Below are 20,308 nucleotides of genomic sequence, written 5' to 3' on the forward strand. Positions count from 1 at the left end.
TTGTGTGTGGCCTCCACGTGCCTGTATGACCTCCCTACAACGCCTGGGCATGCTCCTGATGAGGCTGAGTATTGTGTGTGGCCTCCACGTGCCTGTATGACCTCCCTACAACGCCTGGGCATGCTCCTGATGAGGCTGAGTATTGTGTGTGGCCTCCACGTGCCTGTATGACCTCCCTACAACGCCTGGGCATGCTCCTGATGAGGCTGAGTATTGTGTGTGGCCTCCACGTGCCTGTATGACCTCCCTACAACGCCTGGGCGTGCTCCTGATGAGGCTGAGTATTGTGTGTGGCCTCCACGTGCCTGTATGACCTCCCTACAACACCTGGGCGTGCTCCTGATGAGGCTGAGTATTGTGTGTGGCCTCCACGTGCCTGTATGACCTCCCTACAACGCCTGGGCATGTTCCTGATGAGGCTGAGTATTGTGTGTGGCCTCCACTTGCCTGTATGACCTCCCTACAATGCCTGGGCATGCTCCTGATGAGGCTGAGTATTGTGTGTGGCCTCCACGTGCCTGTATGACCTCCCTACAACGCCTGGGCATGCTCCTGATGAGGCTGAGTATTGTGTGTGGCCTCCACGTACCTGTATGGCTTCCCTACAACGCCTGGGCATACTCCTGATGAGGCTGAGTATTGTGTGTGGCCCCCACGTGCCTGTATGACCTCCCTACAATGCCTGGGCATGCTCCTGATGAGGCTGAGTATTGTGTGTGGCCTCCACGTGCCTGTATGACCTCCCTACAACGCCTGGGCATGCTCCTGATGAGGCTGAGTGTTGTGTGTGGCCTCCACGTGCCTGTACGACCTCCCTACAACACCTGGGCATGCTTCTGATGAGGCTGAGTATTGTGTGTGGCCTCCACGTGCCTGTTTGACCTCCCTACAAAGCCTGGGCATGCTCCTGATGAGGCTGAGTATTGTGTGTGGCCTCCACGTGCCTGTATGACCTCCCTACATCGCCTGGGCATGCTCCTGATGAGGCTGAGTATTGTGTGTGGCCTCCACGTGCCTGTATGACCTCCCTACAACGCCTGGGCATGCTCCTGATGAGGCTGAGTATTGTGTGTGGCCTCCACGTGTCTGTATGACCTCCCTACAACGCCTGGGCATGCTCCTGATGAGGCTGAGTATTGTGTTTGGCCTCCACGTGAATGTATGACCTCCCTACAACGCCTGGGCATGCTCCTGATGAGGCTGAGTATTGTGTGTGGCCTCCACGTGCCTGTTTCACCTCCCTACAACGCCTGGGCATGCTCCTGATGAGGCTCAGTATTGTGTGTGGCCTCCACGTGCCTGTATGACCTCCCTACAACGCCTGGGTGTGTTCCTGATGAGGCTGAGTATTGTGTGTGGCCTCCACGTGCCTGTATGACCTCCCTACAACGCCTGGGCGTGCTCCTGATGAGGCTGAGTATTGTGTGTGGCCTCCACATGCCTGTATGACCTCCCTACAACGCCTGGGCATGCTCCTGATGAGGCTGAGTATTGTGTGTGGCCTCCACGTGCTTGTATGACCTCCCTACAACGCCTGGGCATGCTCCTGATGAGGCTGAGTATTGTGTGTGGCCTCCACGTGCATGTATGACCTCCCTACAACGCCTGGGCATGCTCCTGATGAGGCTGAGTATTGTGTGTGGCCTCCACGTGCCTGTATGACCTCCCTACAACGCCTGGGCATGCTCCTGATGAGGCTGAGTATTGTGTGTGGCCTCCACGTGCCTGTATGACCCCCCTACAATGCCTGGGCATGCTCCTGATGAGGATGAGTATTGTGTGTGGCCTCCACGTGCCTGTATGACCTCCCTACAACGCCTGGGCATGCTCCTGATGAGGCTGAGTATTGTGTGTGGCCTCCACGTGCCTGTATGACCTCCCTACAATGCCTGGGCATGCTCCTGATGAGGCTGAGTATTGTGTCTGGCCTCCACGTGTCTGTATGACCTCCCTACAATGCCCGGGCATGCTCCTGATGAGGTTGCGGATGGTCTCCTGTGGGATCTCCTCCCAGACCTGGACTAAAGCATCCGCCAACTCCTGGACAGTCTGTGGTGCAACGTGACGTTGGTGGATGGAGCGAGACATGATGTCCCAGATGTGCTCGATCGGATTCAGGTCTGGGGAACGGGCGGCCAGTCCATAGCTTCAATGCCTTCATCTTGCAGGAACTGTTGACACACTCCAGCCACATGAGGTCTGGCATTGTCCTGCATTAGGAGGAACCCAGGGCCAACCGCACCAGCATATGGTCTCACAAGGGGTCTGAGGATCTCATCTCGGTACCTAATGGCAGTCAGGCTACCTCTGGCGAGCACATGGAGGGCTGTGCAGCCCTCCAAAGAAATGCCACCCCACGCCATTACTGACCCACTGCCAAACCGGTCATGCTGAAGGATGTTGCAGGCAGCAGATCGCTCTCCACGGCGTCTCCAGACTCTGTCACGTCTGTCACATGTGCTCAGTGTGAACCTGCTTTCATCTGTGAAGAGCACAGGGCGCCAGTGGAGACTTTGCCAATCCTGGTGTTCTGTGGCAAATGCCAAGCGTCCTGTACGGTGTTGGGCTGTGAGCACAACCCCCATCTGTGGACGTCGGACCCTCATACCACCCTCATGGAGTCGGTTTCTAACCGTTTGTGCAGACACATGCACATTTGTGGCTGCTGGAGGTCATTTTGCAGGGCTCTGGCAGTGCTCCTGCTCCTCCTTGCACAGAGGAGGAGGTAGCGGTCCTGCTGCTGGGTTGTTGCCCTCCTACGGCCCCCTCCACATCTCCTGGTGTACTGGCCTGTCCCCTGGTAGCTCCTCCATCCTCTGGACACTACGCTGACAGACACAGCTACCCTTCTTGCCACAGCTCGCACTGATGTGCCATCCTGGATGAGCTGCACTACCTGAGCGACTTCTGTGGGTTGTACTGTAGACACCGCCTCATGCTACTGTACCTCTAGGGGCTAGAGCAATGGCAAAATGAAAAAGTGACCAAAACAACAGCCAAAAAGGATGAGAACAGAGAAATGGTCTGTGGTCACCACCTGCAGAACCGCTCCTTTATAGGGGGGTATCTTGCTATTTGCCGATCGTTTCTACCAGTTGTCTGTTCCATTTGCACAACAACAGGAGACACTGATTCACAATCAGTGTAGCTTCATAACTGGACAGGTAGATGTCACAGAAGTGTTATTGACTTGGAGTTACATTGTGTTGTTTAAGTGTTCCCTTTATTTTTTTGAGCAGTGTATATATTCAATGCTTTGGAAACGGAGGTATATACGATACGATCACTGTTAGTTCTACAATAATCGGCCTAGTAGTGGAAACAGCCTGCGGCCTCCTCTGTTATTCGTCGGTCAATTGTGTAATTGTCCTGACGATAGGGGAGGCAGCAGAGGGCTGTTCGTGACAAAATGTTAACAGCCGGGTAGTTTAGCGGCTTTGATCTCCTTCCAGTGTCCTCCAATTCCCCTCTTTCCAGTGACCCCGGACGACAGGGCCGGCTCCAGGTTTTTCTGGGCCCTGGGCGAAAGAGTCTCAGTGGCCCCTTTAACACATACACGATTCATGATGCACAGATACCACAGAGAAATATATATATATAGTACAATGCCAAAGATTTCACTTCTTATATTACATGAGTGATATCTATCGTAAATTCCACAATAGCTCAGAAACCAGCGAATCGCTCCACACAGAATACTGGCCCCCATATAACACTCCACACAGGATACTGGCCCCCATATAAGGCCCCATACAGGATACTGGCCCCCATAAAATGCTCCATACAGGAGACTGGCCCCCATAAAATGCTCCATACAGGATACTGGTCCCCATATAACGCTCCATACAGGATACTGGCCCCCATATAATGCTCCATGCAGGCTGTTACCCCCCACATAGTGCTCCATGCAGGCTGTTCCCCCCACATAATGCTTCATGCAGGCTGTTCCCCCCACATAATGCCCCACGCAGGATGTTACCCCCCTTATAATGCCCCATGCAGGGTGTCACCCCCCCTAATAATGCCCCATGCAGGATGTCACCCCCCCCTTATAATGCCCCATGCAGGATGTCCCCCCCCCTAATAATGCCCCATGCAGGATGTCACCCCCCCTCCTTTATAATGTCCCATGCAGGACGTCACTCCCCCCCCCCATATAATGCCCCATGCAGGATGTCACACCCCCTAATAATGCCCAATGCAGGATGTCACCCCCCCTCCCTTATAATGCCCCATGCAGGATGTCACATAGACACAAACCCTTATAATGCCCCATGCAGGATGTCACCCCCCCCTCCCTTATAATGCCCCATGCAGGATGTCACCCCCCCTTATAATGCCCCATGCGGGATGTCACCCCCCTTATAATGCCCCATGCAGGATGTCACACCCCCCCCCCCTTATAATGCCCCATGCAGGATGTCACCCCCCCTTATAATGCCCCATGCAGGATGTCACCCCCCATATAATGCCCCATGCAGGATGTCACACACCCGCCTCCCTTATAATGCCCCATGCAGGATGTCACCCCCCCTCCCTTATAATGCCCCATGCAGGATGTTACCCCGCCCTTATAATGCCCCATGCAGGATGTCACCCCCCCCCCCTTATATTGCCCCATGCAGGATGTCACCCCCCCCCTTATATTGCCCCATGCAGGATGTCACACCCCCCCCTTATAATGCCCCATGCAGGATGTCACCCCCCCTTATAATGCCCCATGCAGGATGTCACCCCCCATATAATGCCCCATGCAGGATGTCACACACCCGCCTCCCTTATAATGCCCCATGCAGGATGTCACCCCCCCTCCCTTATAATGCCCCATGCAGGATGTTACCCCGCCCTTATAATGCCCCATGCAGGATGTCACCCCCCCCCTTATATTGCCCCATGCAGGATGTCACACACCCCCCTCCCTTATAATGCCCCATGCAGGATGTCACACCCCCCCTCCCTTATAATGCCCCATGCAGGATGTCACACACACACACCCCTTATAATGCCCCATGCAGGATGTCACCCCCCCTTATATTGCCCCATGCAGGATGTCACACCCCCCCCCCTTATAATGCCTCATGCAGGATGTCACACACCCCGCTCCCTTATAATGCCCCATGCAGGATGTCACACACACCCCCCTCGCTTATAATGCCCCATGCAGGATGTCACACACACCCCCCTTGCTGATAATGCCCCATGCAGGATGTCACCCCCCCCCCACCCCACCATATAATGCCCCATGCAGGATGTCACACCCCCCCTCGTTTATAATGCCTCATGCAGGATGTCACACCCCCCCTCGTTTATAATGCCCCTGCAGGATGTCACCCCCCCATATAATGCCCCATGCAGGATGTCACTCCCCCCCATATAATGCCCCATGCAGGATGTCACCTCCCCCTCATATAATGCCCCATGCAGGATGTCACCTCCCCCTCATATAATGCCCCATGTAGGATGTCACCCCCGATATAATGCCCCATGCCTCCATACAATAAAAAAAAAAAATCAAATACTCACCTCACTTCTCATCTGCTGCCGCTGCTCTGGACTCCTCAAACGCGCCGGCTCTGCACTGTTACGGCTCAGGAGAGAGCGCGGTGTAAAGACGTTACCACGCCCTCTGAACTCAGAAGTAACTGTGCAGCTGCCGCGGAAGAGACAGGACCGGCTGCGGAGGCACGGGGAGAGGTAAGTATTGTGCTGCCTGGGCCCTTAGCAAGCGGGGGAGGGGAGGGAGCTGACACCGCTCTCCTCTGCTCACGGGTCCCATAGCGTGGCGGGGTGCCCAATGTGAGTGGGCCCCCCCACCTGCTCAGGGCCCCGGCACTTGCCCGAGTGCTGACGCCGGCCTGCTCTTCCTTCCATTGTTCCCCGGTTCCTTCTCCTTCCAGTAATTCTGGACGCCCTTCGTTCCAAGTGTCTCCTGTTTCCACCCTCCTTACAGTGTCCCCCGGTTCCTCCTAGTTTCACCCTACTTCCCGTGTTCCCCAAATTCCCCTTCCTTCCAGCGTCCTCTGGTACTTCCCTCCTTCTAGTGTCCCCTGATCCCCCCACCTTCTTGTGTCCCCCAATAAACCCTCCTTCCAGTGTCTCCTGATTTTCTCTCCTTCCAGTTTCTCCTGATTCCCCCTCATTCCAGTGTCCCGTCCCCCCGATTTGCCTTCCTTCCAGTATCCCCTTTCCCCAGTTTCCCACATAACTTCTCTCCACCTATTTCTTCCCAGCTCTCCTTCATTGTCCTCCTCAATGAGACCCTCAGTTTGTATTTCAGTTGCCCTGCGGTTAGGCTCCCGCTCTACTCCCTGCGCACTCCGGTTGACACTCCGTGATGTTCTTCTTCCGAGCTGTTTAGATGTGGCGGAGGACGCGGGGGAGCAGGACCCCCTCACTCTGAAGTTCCTAATTCTGCACAGTATCTTGTTGCTCAGACAGGAGTATGGTCGCTATGTACAGTGCCAGACATACTGCTGGTGAGTGGTGCGGGCGTCATACCACCAACCCATGAGGGCAGCCATCACTCCAACCTTCAACCGCTGAGGGTGGGGGGATGGGAGGAGCACACTGATCTTGACTATAAACTCTTCACAGGGGTCAGAAGGATCTGAGGAACGCACTGTGCACCGCGAAGACAGTGATTTCACGGTGCCATGACTGGCGCGAGGCTCTGCCCTTCATCACAGGTAAGGACTGGGGGCATCACTTGTACATATGGTGGTCCTCACCAGACGGGTGTCACGCCAGGTGTGGGAAAGACTTAGTGCAATATAGAGGGAAAAGGGAAAGGAAGAACAGACACTAGGGAAAGGGGGGAAAGTGGAGACCTCCTAGTCTGGTCTAGCGTCACCCTGTCACAACTACCGTCCCTATATTGCCTCTTCAGCAATCGCTGCACGCGTGCCTCGCCCTACTCTTCCTGGTGTAAGGCTAAGGCTAGGGATGGGAGGAGATGAGCACTAGTCAACCTCCACTAAACTCTATAGACAACAAGGGTGGACAAAACAGGGGAAATGGCTTAGCTTTAGAAGAACTCCAAATAAGCACACGGCTTCAAGCTCCAGAGAGGACGAGGTACTGCTCCTGCTAGGCTTCACAAGTAGAAATGGATATAGCTGGTGACTCCCTCTCAGACACACCAGGCATATATACACCCAGGCCAGAGAGCTAATGAGCAAGAGAGAGGTAGCCTCTCAGTCCCAAAGACAGCCTCTTATCTAAGAAGCTGTCTGCAATGCCAAACGTAGAGATCTCCTGCAACCCACTGCAGGACGACTGTCTGTCACCTCTGACACACCGGTGATAACGGGTGGGCACAGAAACTGCTGCATGGTGGAGAAGAAGCAATCATAGAATGTGTGATCTTAAACATCCAACCTGATCTCAAACATCCATCCCTTCAGGAGTAACCCCAACAGCGAGTACAGAGGTAACAGACATGACAGGAGGCAGAACAGGGAATGCTAATGGGGACACCGTGATGAACCTCGCTATCATTATCTGAGGGTAGTCATGGGGTCATCACAGTCCAGCACCAGGAGAACGTGTCTGAGGTCCTCTCCTCTGCCTCCGCCGCCTCCTTGTCATCACTCTCCTGTCATCGCACTGCAGGTGCCGTTATTTATGGCGGTCACATTGTAGAAGAGGAAGATTCCCAGAGTGTCATGGCGGTGATCCAGCACTGTCTACATGGACGACACCAGCGGGGCAGCCGTGGACTCTCACAAGTAATGTCAGCACTGACAGCGGCAGGGATCTCCGGTAAGAGTTACATTGCACACAGAATATGAAGCTGCTACCCCAGGAAGAAGGCGACTATAGGAGATAAGGACCTCTAAAATGTGAATGTGTAATTAAGGTCAGCAAGAGCATCCACCGAAAAGCTGAGTCATTATCTACATACAGTGGTGGCCAAAAGTATTGGCACCCCTGCAATTCTGTCAGATAATACTCAGTTTCTTCCTGAAAATGATTGCAATCACAGATTCTTTGGTATTATTCTCTTCATTTAATTTGCTTGCAAGGAAAAAACACAAAAGAGAATGAAGCAAAAATCAAATCATTGATCATTTCACACAAAACTCCAAAAATGGGCCAGACAAAAGTATTGGCACCCTCAGCCTAATACTTGGTTGCACAACCTTTAGCCAAAATAACTGGGAACAACCGCTTCCGGTAACCATCAATGAGTTTCTTACAATGCTCTGCTGGAATTGTAGACCATTCTTCTTTGGCAAACTGCTCCAGGTCCCTGATATTTGAAGGGTGCCTTCTCCAAACTGCCATTTTGAGATCTCTCCACAGGTGTTCTATGGGATTCAGGTCTGGACTCATTGCTGGCCACCTTAGAAGTCTCCAGGGCTTTCTCTCAAACCATTTTATAGTGCTTTTGGAAGTGTGTTTTGGGTCATTGTCCTGCTGGAAGACCCATGACCTCTGAGGGAGACCCAGCTTTCTCACACTGGGCCCTACATTATGCTGCAAAATTTGTTGGTAGTCTTCAGACTTCATAATACCATGCACACGGTCAAGCAGTCCAGTGCCAGAGGCAGCAAAGCAACCCCAAAACATCAGGGAACCTCCGCCATGTTTGACTGTAGGGGCCGTGTTCTTTTCTTTGAATGCCTCTTTTTTTTTCCTGTACACTCCATGTTGATGCTTTTTCCCCAAAATCTCTACTTTTGTCTCATCTGACCAGAGAACATTCTTCCAAAACGTTTTAGGCTTTCTCAGGTAAGTTTTGGCAAACTCCAGCCTGGCTTTTTTATGTCTCGGGGTAAGAAGTCGGGTCTTCCTGGTTATCCTACCATACAGTCCCTTTTCATTCAGACGCCGACGGATAGTACGGGTTGACACTGTTGTACCCTCGGACTGCAGGGCAGCTTGAACTTGTTTGGATGTTAGTCGAGGTTCTTTATCCACCATCCGCACAATCTTGCGTTGAAATCTCTCGTCAGTTTTTCTTTTCCGTCCACATCTAGGGAGGTTAGCCACAGTGCCATGGGCTTTAAACTTCTTGATGACACTGCGCACGGAAGACACAGGAACATTCAGGTCTTTGGAGATGGACTTGTAGCCTTGAGATTGCTCATGCTTCCTCACAATTTGGTTTCTCAAGTCCTCAGACAGTTCTTTGGTCTTCTTTCTTTTCTCCATGCTCAATGTGGTCACACAAGGACACAGGACAGAGGTTGAGTCAACTTTAATCCATGTTAACTGGCTGCAAGTGTGATTTAGTTATTGCCAACACCTGTTAGGTGCCACAGGTAAATTACAGGTGCTGTAAATTACACAAATTAGAGAAGCATCACATCATTTTTCAAACAGTGCCAATACTTTTGTCCACTCCCTTTTTTAGGTTTGGTGTGGAATTATATCCAATTTGGCTTTAGGACAATTCTTTTTGTGTTTTTTCATTGAAGACAAATTAAATGAAGAGAATAAGACCAAAGAATTTGTGATTGCAATCGTTTTCAGGAAGAAACTGAGTATTATCTGACAGAATTGCAGGGGTGCCAATACTTTTGTCCAGCCCCTTTTTTAGGTTTGGTGTGGAATTATATCCAATTTGGCTTTAGGACAATTCTTTTTGTGTTTTTTCATTGAAGACAAATTAAATGAAGAGAATAATACCAAAGAATTTGTGATTGCAATCATTTTCAGGAAGAAACTGAGTATTATCTGACAGAATTGCAGGGGTGCCAATACTTTTGGCCACCACTGTACATTACTGACGCTGAGTTACATCCTGTATTATACTCCAGAGCTGCGCTCACTATTCTGCTGGTGGCGTTACATCCTTTGTTCACACAAGGCTTGCTCTTGGGTAACTCTGGATCTGTGGTGTCATCTTTATGGCAATGATGTCACCCCGTGTAATATGGGTGTTGTTCTGGTATTGTGGCGTTGTGATGCGGCGCCATTCTGTACTCATGTACATGATGTCACCCGTGTGAATGCTCTGTGTCTCGTTTTACTGAATGCTGGATTACAGGTGATGCCGTGGACCTGGTGGACCCTAAGGTTCCTCATAAGTGGAGGGTCCCTTCTGATTTTTGTTTTTTCGTGTAATCTGATCTCTTCTGCTTTTCAGGCCCATGGGTCCCTGGAGTCACACGGTCACTGCAGAAGCTGCTCTCCATGAGGGACCCAGTGGCTCTGGGCTTGAGCGAGGGGTTGAAGACCATGACCACCGAAATGTATGGGCACAAGGTTCTCTGTGGTCTGCTCACCACTCAGGATGTCTGGACGTCCTGCCCCGGCCTAGTTGAAAACAATGGGGGCCATTCTAGGTGCCACTCTTCAGAATGTGGATATATGGCCTCTGAACTGGTAGATGAAAAAATAAGCGAATGCCTGACTCTTCTCCTGGAGCTGGAACATGAGAAACAGAGGATGCAAAGGGAGATGGACCCCCGAGGTCTCCTGTTAGGTGGTCAGCAGGGGCCAGGACAGAACCAGATCCACAGCTCCAGTGCCAAAGCAGAAACGACGACCACTGAGTGGCCAATGGAAACCGAGGAGAATCCATCAGCAGCAGTGGCCCCTGAAGAGCCACCAGCCGGGCGGCCCAAGCCACGTCCTCTCACCTGTTTCCTCCTTGGCGAGTGGAAACTGCTTCACACACTGTTTGGGGCTGCTACGCGGGAAGCGACAGACGCCACTTCTTCCTGCCGCTGCTGGAGGTGTCAGGAGCTCAGGAGAGCGCTGTGTGAAGGTCATGTGCCGATGTGGTGGAACATTTACTCCCCAACATCCCCTGTTTCTCTACAGATCTGGATCCAGGGATTACACCTGCGCCTAAAGCTTCTCTTCACATACATTTCTCAGCCCTCACCTCTTAACGTCAGCTATAACATGAGCGTCTTCCAGCATCCGTATCACCTCCTCCACAGCCTCCTACAGGAACAGGCACTGGAAGACCACCAAGAGCTGGAACATTACCATCTACGAGTGCAGGTATGAGGAAGTACATGAAGTACTGGGGGAGGCTGTTGGCAAGTGCCAAGGTATTACAATAGGCATGTGCTGCTATAATAGAAGTCGTCCTAGCCTAGCCACCATATAAGAGGGCCACCTCAGCTTAGCCACCAGACCCCATAATGTATATTGGGACCTGCCAGAGCTTAGGCACCACACTCTCTGTATAAGATGGACCACCTAAGCTTGGCCATGAGACGCTGTAATGTATAAGGGGGCCTGCCTGAGCTTAGCGACCGAAGCAGTGGTGGATGTGGTGGCTAGGCTCTGGCAATCTCCCTTATATAGTAGGTCATGGCTAGACTTGGCTTGGGTGGTCCTTTTTATACAGTGTAAGGCGTACAAGAAAGACCACCAGAACATAACCACCACTTGCTATACTGTGTAAGAGGGACCGCCAGAACCTAGCCTCCACTACCTACATTGTAAAAGAAGGACCACCTGAGCTTAGACACTAGAGCCTATAGTGTATAAGGGGGTCTGCCTGAGCTTAGACACTAGAGCCTATAGTGTATAAGGGGGTCTGCCTGAGCTTAGCCACCACTTGCTGTACTGTATCAGTACCACCAGAGCCTAACCACAATACCCACCGCTCTAGAAGGGGGACCACCAGAGCCTTGCCACCACTTACACAGTATAGTAAGGCGGATCGTCAGAACCTAGCCATCGCTACCCATAGTGTATAAGAAGGACCATCTACGCTTTGCCACCACTTACTATCTATAATATAACCAGGGATGTGTCCTTCTGTCTGAAGCCTCTATAGACTACGCAAGCGCAATGAACCTGCGCAGTCTGGCCAGAGACAAAAGAACACATCCCCAGGGAGGAGGAGTGTGGCGCCGGAGATCGTGGTATGTGTAGGCACTGAATGCATACCGCGATCTCCGACGCCATAAGCACATACCTGCTTGGGAGGAGTGCGGCGCCTCTGTTCGGGCCGGAGGCCAGGGGAGGAGTGTGGCGTCAGAATCAGCCCCTGCGCATAGCGCAATATACGACGCCATTTTAGTAAAGACACATTTGCAGTGTGTCTTCAACAAAACAGCACTGGACAGCGTGGGATGTGCATGCGCATACTCCGGCGCTATTTTGTTGAAGACGCTCTGCGAATAAGTCTTCATCACTAAAATGGCGGCGCTGGATTTCGCACTATGCAGGCGCTGATTCCAGCATCATTTTAAGAAAATAACCCAGGTGACGCACTGCAGGGGAGGGATGGAAAGGTGAGAAGAAGTGGTTTTTTTTATTTAATTTATGGATGGGGGACCAGGATGGGAGAGCATATACCAGGAAGGGGGATCAGGATGGGGGAGCATATACCAGGACGGGGGATCAGGATGGGGGAGCATATACCAGGATGGGGGATCAGGATGGGGGAGCATATACCAGGACGGGGGATCAGGATGGGGGAGCATATACCAGGACGGGGGATCAGGATGGGGGAGCATAAACCAGGATGGGGGGGCATATACCAGAATAGGGGACCAGGATGGGGGAGCATATGAGGATGGGGGCACAAATACCAGGATGGAAGAGCATATACCCCAGGATGAGGTAGCATAAACCAGGATGGGAGAGCATATACTAGGATGAGAGGGGCATATACCAGGATAGGGACCAGGATGGGGGAGCATATACCAGGATGGGGGACCATGATGAGGGAGCACATACCAGGATGGGGGGGCATATACCAGGATAGGGACCTGGATGGGGGAGCATATGAGGATGGGGGACCAGGATGGGAGCACAAATACCAGGATGGGGGACCAGGATTGGGAAGCATATACCAGGATGGGGGACCAGGATTTGTAAACATATACCAGGATGGGGGACCAGGATTGGGAGAGCATATACCAGGGTGGGGGACCAGGATTGGGAGAGCATATAGCAGGATGGGGGACCAGGATTGGGAGAGCATATACCAGAATGGGGGACCAAGATTGGGAGAGCATATACCAGGATGGGGGACCAGGTTTGGGAGAGCATATACCAGGATGGGGGACCAGTGTTATGTTCTGCTACCAAAGCTAAGGAAAGAGAGGAGATCTGTCCCTACTATGAGACTCAGCTGAATCCCTACGATGTAACAGGGAACCTGATCCTGCGATCAGACCTGCTAAAGTCCTAATCTAGTCTGTACGAAGACCTATAGATGTGGGGAGGAAATCCCTACAAGTACTAAGGACTGGGAGGAATATGGGACACCTCCTAACAGAAATAGTAGCAGACAGACGAACAAACAAAATAGATAGAACATAGAGGTCCGTAGACCAAGCAAACTAACAGAGTTAGATACAGAGCACAGGCTAGCTAGAAAGTAGATATACAATGAAGTCCAGCAAAGCCAGAAGGGCGGAGCAGGACTAAATAGGCCAACAAGGTCATGTGACCAGCAAAGGAAAAAAAAACTAACAGCAAGGTTCTAACAGTACCCCCCCTTCTAAGAGGATCCTCCGGATCCCCTAGGACCAGGCTTATCAGGAAATCTCCTGTGAAACGCTCTGATAAGTCTGGACGCGGAAACATCATCTGACCTCACCCAAGAGTTATCCTCGGGTCCGAAACCTTTCCAGGCCACAAGATACTGCAAACTACCTCTATACCGTCTAGAGTCAAGGATGCGAGAAATTTCATATTCCCCGTCCTCCACCACCGGAGGAACAGAGGCAGAGGCGTCACCATCCGACACAACAGCTTTTTTTAACAGAGAGACATGAAAGACCGGATTAATTCTCCAGGAGGTAGGAACCTCCAACCTAACAGCAGATTGGTTGACAACCTGAAGCACCTTAAAGGGCCCTACAAACTTGGGACCCAATTTCTTAGAAGGAATCCTCAACCGCAGATTCCTAGAGGACAACCAAACCATGTCACCATCAGCGAACAAAACCTCCTGTCGTTTCCTATCAAAGTAGTCTTTAGATTTTCTGTTGGCCTCCTGAAGATTACCACGCACATCCGTCCAAACTCTCTCCAAATCACCGGAAAAATTCTCCTCCTCAGGCACGGCAGATCCCAACTTGGAGAACGACCCAAACGACGGATGTCTCCCAGAACAACAAAAAAAAGGCGAACAACCAGCAGAAGAAGATGTATGATTGTTCAGAGCAAATTCGGCAAGTGGCAGAAACTCAGACCACCCCTCTTGATTGTCTGCCACAAAACAACGCAAGAACTGCTCAACATCCTGGTTTTTCCTTTCTGTCTGGCCATTAGATTCAGGATGATATCCGGACGAAAACGACAAATGAATTCCCAACCTGTCACAAAAGGCACGCCAAAAACGAGCCACGAACTGAGGACCCCTATCAGAAACAATGTCAGTAGGAACGCCATGAAGTCTGACAATTTCCTTGACAAAGGCCTTAGCGAGAGTTTTAGCGCAGGGCAGTTTGACGAAGGGAACCAAGTGACACATCTTGCTAAAGCGGTCCACGACCACCCAGATGACAGTAAAACCCTCAGAGGGGGGAAGGTCAGTTATAAAGTCCATAGCCAAATGTGTCCAAGGAGCACTGGGGACCTCCAAAGGACAAAGCAACCCCGCAGCAGGAGTATGTGAGGACTTAGATCTAGCACATATAGTACATTGGCGCACCCACTTAATGACTTCCTTCTGCCATCCAGGCCACCAAAAACTGCGACCCACCAGTCTCTTGGTCTCAGAGATTCCGGGATGACCTGCCAACCGAGATTCGTGACACTCAACAAACAAATCTCTCCTAAAGGTCCCAGGCACAAACAACCTCCCATGAGGAGTGTTAGATGGGGCATTCTCCTGAGCTTTAAGAATCTCATCTTCCAAAACGGAGTCTAAAGCAGCTATCACAACACCTTCTTGTAAAATGTTTTCCTCTTTCTCAGCACCGACTATGGGAGAAAAACTGCGAGACAAGGCATCCGCCTTAACATTCTTAGTACCAGGGATGTAAGTAACGGAGAAATTAAACCGCGAGAAAAACAGTGCCCACCTAGCCTGACGGGCATTCAGGCGCTTGGCAGCATCAAGATATATCAGATTTTTATGATCCGTAAGAACCTGAACGGGAAATTCCGCACCTTCCAAGAAGTGGCGCCAGTGTTCAAATGCGAGTTTAATAGCCAATAATTCCCGATTACCAATATCGTAATTCAATTCAGTCTCCGAAAATTTTTTTGAAAAAAAGGCACAGGGATGTAATCCATCCCCGTTATCCTGAGACAATACTGCGCCAACCCCCACAGAGGAAGCATCAACCTCAACCAAAAACGGCCTAGTAACATCAGGCTGCATAAGGATGGGAGCAGAGGTGAACTTCTCCTTGAGATACACAAAAGCTTCAATGGCCTCAGAAGACCACTGAACCGCATCAGCACCTTTCCTGGTGAGATCGGTCAGAGGTTTGACAATACTAGAAAATTTTTTTATGAACTTTCTATAGTAATTGGCGAAACCCAAAAACCTCTGTATCGATTTCAAACCAATAGGCCTAGGCCATTCCTGCACAGCCTGAACCTTAACCGGATCCATCTCAAAACCTTTGCTGGAGATAATGTAGCCCAAAAAACTAATTCTCTGTACAGCGAACTCACATTTCTCCAGCTTAGCAAAAAGCGAATTGTCCATTAATAACTGTAATACCTCACGTACGCTCCGCCAATGAGACTCCAGATCCGGCGAATAAATCAAAATGTCATCCAAATACACAACCACATTTTTACCGATAAAAGGTCTAAGGATGTCATTAATCAGATTCTGAAAAAATGCAGGAGCATTAGTAAGACCAAAAGGCATAACCAGATTCTCAAAATGACCCACAGGAGTGTTAAAAGCAGTCTTCCATTCATCACCCTCCTTCATGCGCAACAGATTGTATGCCCCCTTAAGGTCAATTTTAGAGAACCACTTGGCCCCCATTAACTGGTTAAACAGATCAGGAATCAATGGCAGTGGGTAAGGATTGCGTACAGTAATTTTGTTAATCTCACGAAAATCCAGACAAGGACGTAAACCGCCGTCCTTTTTTTTTACAAAAAAAAATCCAACCGCCACAGGAGACTTAGAGGGCCTAATGTGACCGGCGGCCAAACTTGTCTGTATGTATTCCTCCAAAGCCTTCCTCTCAGGAATAGTAAGGTTAAATAAACGACTCTTAGGAAGAGTCGCTCCAGGGACAAATTCAATAGAACAATCATAGTCTCTATGGGGAGGCAAAACCTGCGATTCCTTCTCAGAAAAAACTCTCCAAAAATCCTGAATAGGAACAGGTAATTCCCCCCTATCCACAGCTGCAATACGCCCGTTACAACACTTGTCATAACATTTATGGCTCCAGGATTTAATTTCACTGGTAGACCAATCCAGTACAGGATTGTGAAATTTTAACCAGGGCAAACCCAATATTACTGGAGAAGGCAAGTTATTCAAAACTACCAAATCCAATTTCTCATGGTGAACACCATTAATAGTGAGAGGAAATTCACTGACCTTGAGAGTAATATTCTTCAAAGGGGAGCCATCCACAGAAACCACAGCAATGGGGGATGATAAAGGTTCAGGTTTTAAATTGAGTTTTTCCACGAATCCCCCATCAATTACATTCAGTGTAGACCCGCAATCAACAAACACCCGAAATTCCATTAATTTTTCCTGAGCAATCGTGGAAGCAGCTAAAAATACACCCCTGGAATTTAAACAGGCAATACGGGCGTGACTGACCATTTTTTTTTCTTTCTTCATACGAAGCTCACAGCCTTTAATCAAATGACCAGATTTTCCGCAATAGAAACACAAGCCTTCCGAAAAACGACGGTCTTTTTCTTGAGAGCGAGGTGCCACCGATCCAATCTCCATCGGTTCACCACTGTTAGTACACACATTATCATAACCAGAAACTGACATAGCAGAGGATTTGCTCTCATTAACCCTTGCACGCAGTCTCCTATCCACCCGTATAGCTAATTGCATAGCCTGTTGCAAATCTTCAGGTGTAGGATAAGCAATTAGCAGGTCTTTAACCCTTTCACTGAGCCCAGCAAGAAATAGACTTTTCAGAGCAGAATCGTTCCACCCTGTTTGAGTGGACCAACGACGAAAATGTGTACAATATTTTTCCACATTACCCGATCCTTGTTTTAGACGTCTCAACTCAGTCTCAGCTGATGCGACACGGTCAGGATCATCATATAATAGTCCCAAAGCAGAAAAAAAACTATCCACTGATCTGAAGCATGTATCACTAGGTTGCAAAGAAAAGGCCCACTCCTGAGGCTCTTTGCGCAAAAGTGACATTATGAACCCTACGCGCTGAGATTCATCCCCAGAGGACTTGGGTCTCAAACGAAAATACAATAAGCAAGCATTTTTAAATGAAAAAAATTCTCGGTGTTCACCAAAAAACAAATCCGGCAAACATACCTTAGGCTCCAAGAAATGTGCTCCAGGACAGTTACTCACGTGCTGACGGAGCTCGGCCACCTCCAGAGAGAGTCCCTGCAGGCGATGAGCCAAATCCTGAACCGACACCATGATGGAACAGAAAAATCTTTCCTTAGAGAATTTGCTGGCTGGACTTACTGTTATGTTCTGCTACCAAAGCTAAGGAAAGAGAGGAGATCTGTCCCTACTATGAGACTCAGCTGAATCCCTACGATGTAACAGGGAACCTGATCCTGCGATCAGACCTGCTAAAGTCCTAATCTAGTCTGTACGAAGACCTATAGATGTGGGGAGGAAATCCCTACAAGTACTAAGGACTGGGAGGAATATGGGACACCTCCTAACAGAAATAGTAGCAGACAGACGAACAAACAAAATAGATAGAACATAGAGGTCCGTAGACCAAGCAAACTAACAGAGTTAGATACAGAGCACAGGCTAGCTAGAAAGTAGATATACAATGAAGTCCAGCAAAGCCAGAAGGGCGGAGCAGGATTAAATAGGCCAACAAGGTCATGTGACCAGCAAAGGAAAAAAAACCTAACAGCAAGGTTCTAACAACCAGGATTGGGAGAGCATATACCAGGATGGGGGTGCATATACCAGGATGGGGGACCAGGATTGGGAAAGCATATACCAGGATGGGCGAGCATATATCAGGATGGGGGACCAGGATGGGGGACCATGGACCAGGACGGAGGATCAGGATGGGGGCAAAAATACCAGGATGAGGGACCAGGATGGGGGAGCATATACCAGGATGGGGGCGCAAATACCAGGATGGGGGCGCATATACTAGATGGGGGACCAGGATGGGGCACAAATACCAGGATGGGGGAACATATCCCAGGATGAGGGAACATAGACCAGGATTGGGAAGCATATAGCAGGATGGGGGACCAGGATTGGGGAGCGTATACCAGAATGGGGGCGCATATACCAGGATGGGGGAGCATGGAACAGGAAGGGGTGCAAATACCAGGATGGGGGGGCATATACTAGGATACGAGACCAGTATGGGGGAACATGGACCAGGATGAGGGACCATATATCAATAAAAATGCTCGCCACCTGGGCGTAGAACGGGTTGAATAGCGAGTACTCTATAAGAGAATCTGCCTGAGCTTACAAAGAGTAGGGAGCGGTGGCTAAGCTCAGGCAAATCCCCTTATACAGAAGTAAGTGGTAGCTAAGAGCAGGCAGTCATTCTTATATAGTGTAGGGAGCGGTGGCTAAGAAGGACGGCCTGCTCCTAGCTACCACTTACTACACTGTATAAGGGAGACTTCCAGAGCCTAGCCACCACTGTGTAAGAAGGACTGCCTGAGCATAGCCACTGCTCCCTACACTGTATAAGGACTGCACAAAGCTAGCCACTTACTATATTGTATCAGGGCTGCCACGCCTAGCCAGTGCTTACTACACTGTGTAAGAAGGACATTACCCTAACCAACACTGTATAAGGAGGACCACCGGAGCCTAGCCATTGCTCCCTATACCATAAAAAAGGAACCTGACCAAGTCTAGCTACTGGTCCTTACACCATACAAGGGTGTCTGCCCAAGCCTAACTACCAGTAATTATACTGATTATGGGGGACCACCAGAGCCTAGACACAGGTCCTTCTACCATGCAAGGGAGACAGCCCAAGCATAGCCACCACTCTCTATACTGTCTAAGGGGCACTGCCTGAGCATAGCCAATGCTCTCAATACGGTACAATGGGGACTGCCCAAACCTAGCTTAACTAAACCACCGCTCCCTATACTGATTATGGGGAACCTAGCTACCATTCTCTATACCATACAAGGGGGACCACCCAAGCCTATCCACCTTTCGCTATACTGATTATGGGGAAGTGTCAGAGCCTAACCACTGCTCCCTATACTGTACAAGGGGGACTGACCAAGCCTAGCCCACCACTTCCTATACTGCATATGGGGCATTACCTGAGCCTAGCTACTGCTCTCTATACTGTACAAGGGTGACTGCCCAAGTCTAGCCACTACTTCCTATTCCGTGTAAGGGGAACTGCCTGAGCTTAACCACCATTCCCTGTAGTGATTATTGGAAATCGACTGAGCCTAGCCACCATTCCCAATACTGTACAAGTGGGACCAACAGCGCTAAATACTGCTCTGTATGCCATACTGTTACGATACTGTTGTCGATACCCTGGCTCCCCAGGTTACTTCTGATAGTGAAGATGTTGGGGCCGCGTACCTTGCTGTTTTCCTGAATCAGCCCTTATCGGTCCCCTCCCAGGGAAGTGGGGGAGAATAGTGTATGTAAATACACTAACCAGATGAACAAGGAAAGGACGTACAGGGATAAATGAAAATATCAAACACACAAAATATGCGCTCACAGACAACAGAGGGATACACTGTAAACAAAAAAGGGTAAACAAAAATAGAAGAGGAAGGTACTATGCACACAACCAAAACACCAAGTAACAGTCACAGAACAACGCTCCTTAAACGCCTCTACCCAACACCGACACCTCCACTCCTCACCAGACAGTACAAGACTTAACACTGGCAATCCAGATTGTCAGAGCAGAGACTATATAGGAGAGGAGAGTGGCTGATACTGCTCAGCTGAGAACTTTCAAGAAGGAAGCTAGAAACTCAAAGCCGAGCAGCTTAACTCCTGCACTGCTAAAAGAAACCAGCACCATATAATAAGAGGGACAACTGCTTCTATTCAGTCCAGAAGTGCGTCAACTCAGACGCTGCCGTCTTGTGGCTCCTCTCAGTCGCGGTAAACCCATGACACATACAAGGGGAACGGCTCAAGCCTAACCATCACTTTCTATATGGATGGGGAGCTGCCTGAGCCTAGCCACCGCTCCCAATACTGTACAAGGAGGCCTGCCCAAGCCTAACCAACACGCCCTATATCATA

General features: G+C 50.1%; 1 protein-coding gene across 1 annotated transcript in view; it reads left to right on the forward strand.

The window, feature by feature from the left end:
* DNHD1 (dynein heavy chain domain 1) overlaps positions 1-20,308 on the forward strand; it is a 552,395-nt gene that overhangs the window by 517,329 nt on the left and 14,758 nt on the right. The window contains exons 40-43 of the mRNA XM_073661200.1: positions 6,278-6,476; positions 6,595-6,686; positions 7,612-7,761; positions 10,094-10,959. Coding sequence (XP_073517301.1) covers positions 6,278-6,476; positions 6,595-6,686; positions 7,612-7,761; positions 10,094-10,959 — 1,307 coding nt within the window. The remainder of the gene's footprint in view (positions 1-6,277; positions 6,477-6,594; positions 6,687-7,611; positions 7,762-10,093; positions 10,960-20,308) is intronic.

The sequence above is a fragment of the Phyllobates terribilis genome, unplaced genomic scaffold (genome assembly GCF_046119375.1).
Source record: "Phyllobates terribilis strain yellow unplaced genomic scaffold, ASM4611937v1 Scaffold_2__4_contigs__length_985480577, whole genome shotgun sequence".
In the NCBI taxonomy this organism is placed as follows: Eukaryota; Metazoa; Chordata; class Amphibia; order Anura; family Dendrobatidae; genus Phyllobates; species Phyllobates terribilis.